Genomic DNA, 7086 nt, shown 5'->3' on the forward strand with positions numbered 1-7086 from the left:
CCACCATCATTACTCACTGTACCGGGAAAAGTAATTGTTGTTGGCAACAACAAAGTAAGTTTAAGTAAAAAGTGTATGAATGTGAATAAACTTTGATATGTTAGAAGGAACGTGAGCAACTATAAGCTTTCTCCTGGCTAGTAGCTAGTTAGCTTTACATTTACAGTTTAGCTGTGTCAAGTTTTATCTAACTAGCTAATGCTGGGTATTTCTGGCTGTGTGAAAAACTGATAGTGAATGTTTTGAAGCTAAGAATACTTGCTAGCTACAGAATTGCTTGCGCAATCACCGTCTTAGTCTTCATCATAGCAAGTTAACAATGGATGTGCAACCCGTCAAGAAGATAGTGCAAAGGACTTGGCAACTGCCTGCACACCACCCCTGGCAAACTAGCTGGAAAATTAGAGCGCTTTAAGATTAGATGTCTTTAACTTCATCACAGTGATTATGGGTCATGAAGGTGTGTTCCATGTGTTAAGACTTTGTTTGGTGCTATCATGATCATGGCAGGAGAGTGACAGGCATGAATAAACAGACAGGCGGAGAGGGAGAGAGGCCACAGGTAAGATAGTGAGAAGTGCCTCTCCAAGACCATAGAGTTCATAGACTGATGATCTGTCATAGTGTGAATCAATCTGAATGTTAATGTATGATCCCTGACGAAATGATAGCAGCTTCATTCTAGAGGGTGTATTGCATGTTTTAACTTCATGAAGGAGAGAGACAGCCATGATTCTATTTTATTTTTGATAAATGTATAGTGGAGAAAAATTTTTTTACATCGTTTTTAACTGTGTATGTTGCTTTTTATTATTTACTTTACTTATTTACTGCCTATGGAGCAGCAAGAGGAACCTTCAGGCTATGTGCAAACCCTACACCCCAACCCGAGCACTCCGTTTTGCCATCTCTGGTCTTTTGGCCCTCCCACCCCTACAGGAGGGCAGCTCGCACTCAGCCCAGACCAAGTTCTTCTCTGTCCTGGCACCCCAATGGTGGAACCAGCTTCCCCCGGAAGCCAGGACAGCAGTGTCCCTGCACATCTTTCAAAAACACCTGAAACCCTACCTCTTCAAAGAGTATCTTAAATAATTCCCCCTCGCTCCCCCCAAAGAAACACTTGCACTTAACTTTTTCCCCTTACTTGCTCTGACATTGCTGAAAGCTACTTTATTGAGGAAAAATGTACTTACAGTTACTATGACTGTGATATGTGGTTGTCCCACCTAGCTATCTTAAGATGAATGCACTAACCGTAAGTCGCTCTGGATAAGAGCGTCTGCTAAATGACTCAAATGTAAAAATGTATATGTATTTATTATAAGTTGGAAATATTACGTAAAGTTTCAAACCATACAGTATGTAGAGCAGCAGTAGTAACAACCTGACAGGAAGTGAGACAAATACTAGGAAATGAATCATACAGTAGCAGAGAAAGAGTACAAAATGGTTGTTTCATTGAATGTATCCACACTAACACTGGTATTCAGTACAGTATGGATGGCCATGGCCCTAAAACTGATGGTACCAGAGTAAGTGCCCCCCTACAAGGGCCCCCTTAGCCTTGTGAATTCGCCCATTTGTAAGTTAATTTTACTTTAGTGGGCAAAATCAGGGTCACAGAGTGTTTCTTGGTAATCTTAAACAAATCTAATTTGAAACAAAAGTATACACCTCACACACATGGTTATGGGCTTAATGCCAGATATCGAATTGAAATGTATTCAATTTTGGGTTTGCATCCCAATATTAAACTTTATATACATCACAGAAGACTGAAATATAACAAAACTGTTTGACATAGCAGGTTTTTTAAAATTATGTTTATTAATTATGACAATTATTAATAACATTCCACCCATGAGGCCGCTACGTCACTTTACTGCAGGAAAGGGCTACGATTTGTCTGTATCCTTTTCTCAAAAGTGACTAGAAATTAGCATTTAAAACCTTTTTATTTTATTTTTGTATCCAGGAGCGTGCCCCTTTTAAGCTCATAACCATGTGTGTGAGGTGTATACTTTTATTTAGCTATGTCAGAGTCGCTCCTACGCCCCTGATCATCCCTCTTTTAGTTGGTAGTATTCAGTAAAAGAGGAAGTCAGGGTTAGAGACACAGACAATGCTATAGAAAGAGCCATTTCAGAGCCAACTTCCTCTTTCTGGCTTTCATTTACTGAAATAGGAGGTAACATCTGATTATAACATGCTGATTAGTTCATTGCATATTATACATTTATATCTTTCAATAAGCATGTTAAAACACAGATTGTTTTATCAATGATCAGAATAACAGTAAAACTGACAAATACTTTTGTTTTGCGCACACACACACACACACACACACGCACTCTGGTATCAGAGATTTTCAAAGAGGAAGGGACACATAAGAACTGAAACTGTTTTACACTATCGAATCCAAAACTTCAGATGACTTAAACCGTGAGATGACTTAAACTGGAGCTTTCTCACACACATATTTATAGAAATCACACACACACACTCACACACACGATATGGCAGTACACAATTCCATGTACAGTTCTTTGTGATAACAAAGCTAAGGATATTGCTGATGTTTTGGACTGCCCAGGCCCAGTCCCATGGTCAGAGAGTGGGCTTGGGGGGGCTGCCTCATGAATTATTAAATACTGTCTAACTCTAGCCCCCCTTTTCTCACTCATTAATAATTGATAGCACGACAGACATATGTTCCATTTCTGAAGGACAGATTTGAGGGAGGACAGCCTCCTCTCAAAATTAATCTGTTTTTAGTTGTCTTCAGCAGATGCTAACTTCAGTATAGCCTAAAGGTGGGCTTGACCTCCACAGACCAACAGTAGAAAGAGATGCCCAGTACACTATGTCACAACGTCCCCCACTGGAGGACACACAGGCAGACAGCAGCCAAACACTCTGTATGGTGACATTAAAGACTTAGCAAAATGACATTGGAAATGAAAGGTGACAAAAAATGTTTTTTACTTCCTTTGTGGTCCTCTTTAGCTCAGCTGGTAGAGCACGGCGCTTGTAACGCCAGGGTAGTGGGTTCGATCCCCGGGACCACCCATTCACAAAAATGTATGCACGCATGACTGTAAGTCGCTTTGGATAAAAGCGTCTGCTAAATGGCATATTATTATTATTATTACATTATTTGTGTGTCCAATGTGACATATACTTGAAACTCACGAGGGTAGGAAGGTAGAAGGTTGGGAAGTGATAAGAAGCATGTGTGGAAGACTGGGAGGGTCGTATATTTACACTCCCACTGACTTCTGGGACTTAGCCTGGAGACGTGCCAGAAGCAGTCAGGGAGACTAACTGTTGTCCTCATTGCCATCATGCTATTATCTGTCAATTGTCACTCCTCAGCTCAACATCTGACCTCTGAGACGCGATAATGTGATCCTGTACAGAGTGGCCTAAGACCAAAGGGGTGATGAGTTTGTAAGCAAACAAAAAGTCCTAAGAACCTTTCCACTTCCCTCCTTCCCCTTTGCCACCTTGACGGACAACCTCTATTCTAAGTCAATCTATTGAGCAGAGGAACTATGTGTCTTTGGAGACCAATAACTCAGTCTGCTAAGTATATAAAAAAAAAAAAAACTGAGATAAAATGCGGGACAAAAGGAGAGAGTGTGCCAGAACCAATCAATTAGCAGTCTCTGGACTTGGCCCAGACCCTACTCAGCGGGCAGCAGCAGAGGGGGGGGGTGAAGGGGGATTGGAGGAAGTGTGAGGGAGAAGCAGCATTAGGATTACTTTATTTCCTGAAACCAACTTTGTGTGCAATAACACACCCACTGACTGTTTTTAGTCTTTGAAACCAGTTTTGTGTTTCAAATGACATGGTAGTTATGCAGTGTGAATCCAAATATATCAGGCAGAGCTGGGATCAATAACAGGCCCTGGGATTGGCTGCTGGGCACAGTGAGAACACAAGGTTAACTAGCTCAATTTTCCTAAATCAATCATCCCTAATGGTCGATTTAGGCCCCAACGTATCGTAAGCACCAATCACTGTGATTTGGAGGACAGAAAATGTGTAGCTGGTGGCAGTACTGTGATTTGGAGGACAGAGGCTGCGTAGCAGTGAGTACTGTGATTTGGAGGACAGAGGCTGCGTAGCAGTGAGTACTGTGATTTGGAGGACAGAGGTTGTGTTGCTGGTGTCAGTACTGTGATTTGGAGGACAGAGGTTGCGTAACTGGTGTCAGTACTGTGATTTGGAGGACAGAGGTTGTGTTGCTGGTGTCAGTACTGTGATTTGGAGGACAGAGGTTGCGTAACTGGTGTCAGTACTGTGATTTGATGGACAGAGGTTACATTGCTGGTGTCAGTACTGTGATTTGGAGGACAGAGGTTGCGTAGCTGGTGTCAGTACTGTGATTTGGAGGACAGAGGTTGCGTAACTGGTGTCAGTACTGTGATTTGATGGACAGAGGTTACATTGCTGGTGTCAGTACTGTGATTTGGAGGACAGAGGTTGCGTAGCTGGTGTCAGTACTGTGATTTGGAGGACAGAGGTTGCGTAACTGGTGGCAGTACTGTGACTCAGCATAAAATACTAGTATGCAATGAGGAAAATTGTGGAACACACGATGTTGCTCTGAATCCTTGTTATCGTATCGCACTTCTCTGCAGTTCTAATGAGGGTTTTTGAAATCATGCCAGAAGTACAGAAATATATACTCTTAATGGCCTTTGGTTTGAGTTATCATAGTAATCTGCCCTGCTCCCAATTTCAAGAGATCATTTTAATCCCACATGTGCGTGGAGAACCATGAGCCAAAAACAGAAACAGATCAGGGGAGTCTGATATTTTCAACAGCAGGTTGCGTCGTCAGTAACGGCATATAGCTGTTTTATAACACAGGAACCAGTTTGAATCTTCAACAAACATAGTAACATACAGTAGAATCAATGAGCCCATCAAGGATCTGTAAGCCTAGACACCTACTGAAACCTTCCATAAAGAACCAGTTTGTCATCTGATAGATCTGATATGGCCATGGGGTGGATACCAACCCTGGTCATTGATCACATTTAATGGCTGCCTATGGTGAACTTTTAAGCTGAGTCTCACAGAGCTGGTCCTGAAGGAAATACATTTCAAGCATGTACCCTACTGTAGGCTACACCAAATACAATATATAATCTATTCATAAATACTTTTGTTGTTTTTCCCCTCAAAATGATTTGCTGATGAGAAGGAGCTTAAAAATGCATCAGATGTAATCTTGATGAAAGCATGTGAGATGAAAGTCGGGAGTTGAACAGAGATGTATAGTTGGCAGGCTGAAGGCTGCCAGGTCTCTCTGATACAACAGTCCAGTTAGTCATGATGGGAGGGGGAGAGCAGAGCAAGGATGTGATGATGACGACACCCATTCTCTGACGGTTAAAAGGTCAGGATGCATGTGACATCACTTCCTGCTGTTCAGGACGCAGCCTCGAAGGGAGGAGGGGTCAGAGATGGTGTAAAAAGAAAATTGTCCAGGAAACATGGCTTCCCTAAAGTGGGTGTATGGTCACCATGGCAGCCCTATGACCTCCTTTTTATAGTAACATCTGGACAGCACACACCCTGTAGCCTTGTCCTGGGTCTAGCATGTACACCAAACAGGATGGAGACCCCCGCTGTGCTGAACGCTCATGACCTGAGCTGGGTATTTAATTTACTTTCAAAGACATTTGGAAGTAAGTATTTAGATATTTTTCAAGTAGTTGAATATTGGAATGTATTTGGAAGTACTCAAATATACTGACTCAAATACACTCCAATTCATTTAACACAGACCAGACCTGGGTTCAAATAGATTATTTCAAATACTATTTAAAAATACCTGGGTTAAATGAATTGGAGTGTATTTGAGTCAGTATATTTGAGTACTTCCAAATACATTCCAATATTCAACTACTTGAAGAAGATCTAAATACTTACTTCCAAATGTCTTTGAAAGTAAATTAAATACCCCAAATAGTATTTGAACCCAGGTCTGACACAGACATACTGTAGTACCTGTAAAGTCCTGTTATAAAGATTGGTTCAACACAGGTCACACAGAGAGCGAAGATACTCGGGATAGAGACTGAGATCTGAGATCATTAGCAGCCACTCACTGCTAGCAGTGTTTTATCAGCATGGTTAGACACTGCATCAAACACCAGTGTTCCAGCTTAATGATGTAGTGAGGCAGTGCATGCCTGGTTGGGCTACTGAGGCACTGAGATTGCTCTGCTCTCTGGTTTCTTGAGGGGATGTGTGGACTGTGAAGTGGGACTGCTGAACGGTCACAATGAACGCTCCCAATCTTCAGAAAGTCCTGGAGAGCCCTTTAATCCCTTGGCTGCATGTCTTGGGTGATCCCTCTTTGCTTAATCCTTTGATAGAAGAGGAAAAACACTGCAATTTGTAGGTTATTGTGATTTACTGTATTATGAACTTCATGCATAAAATATAGTGGAGTATGTATATTGATCTCTTAAATTCAACTTCAAATTCATCATCTCCAGCACCACCCCAACATCAACATATGTGAAATTTGCCCATTTCTAGGTTTTGAAATAAAAAAGATAGAGGAAGATAAGTGTTGTTGGGGTGATGCTGGAAATGATGAATACGAAGTTGAACATTTTTTAAACGTTCCTTTAAGCTCTCCTTCATAGGTGTTTCAAATGAAAAACATTAACCAATTGTTCTATAAAGTTGCTAAACTAACATCCTGTCCTCTACCTTTTGTTTGAAGGAAAGCCCAAATGCAGATCTAGCTAAATAGATATTGAATTTCGTTTAAAGGAAGTGACAGATGTGATAGAACTTGGTTAGTTCATATGGCCTTTAGGGTGGGGGAACCTTTCACGCTATAACTTTGATACATTCAACAGTCACTCGTTACCCTGTTAGACACAGAAACCACCTGACATGTTGGATAGTAGTCTGTGGGGGATGGAGAAGTGAACCTCTACAGCTATGCACAGAAGTGAGATTAGGAGGAACCTGTGGTCACCATAGACCCCTATTGCGTAGTTGAACCAGAAGTCTCACTGGGCAGTTAGAGAACATCACATACAGTACTGGAC

General features: G+C 41.5%; 1 protein-coding gene across 1 annotated transcript in view; it reads left to right on the top strand.

Moving 5' to 3' along the window:
* Positions 1–523: 523 nt before the first annotated feature.
* Positions 524–7086, top strand: part of LOC311143148 (sodium/potassium/calcium exchanger 3-like) — a gene marked incomplete at its 5' end in the record, with an annotated part of 24276 nt that continues 17713 nt past the window's right edge. Inside the window, 2 exons of the mRNA XM_084178942.1 lie at positions 524–562; positions 940–1079. Coding sequence (XP_084035068.1) covers positions 524–562; positions 940–1079 — 179 coding nt within the window. The remainder of the gene's footprint in view (positions 563–939; positions 1080–7086) is intronic.

The sequence above is a fragment of the Coregonus lavaretus genome, assembly GCF_964263955.1.
Source record: "Coregonus lavaretus genome assembly, chromosome: 15".
In the NCBI taxonomy this organism is placed as follows: Eukaryota; Metazoa; Chordata; class Actinopteri; order Salmoniformes; family Salmonidae; genus Coregonus; species Coregonus lavaretus.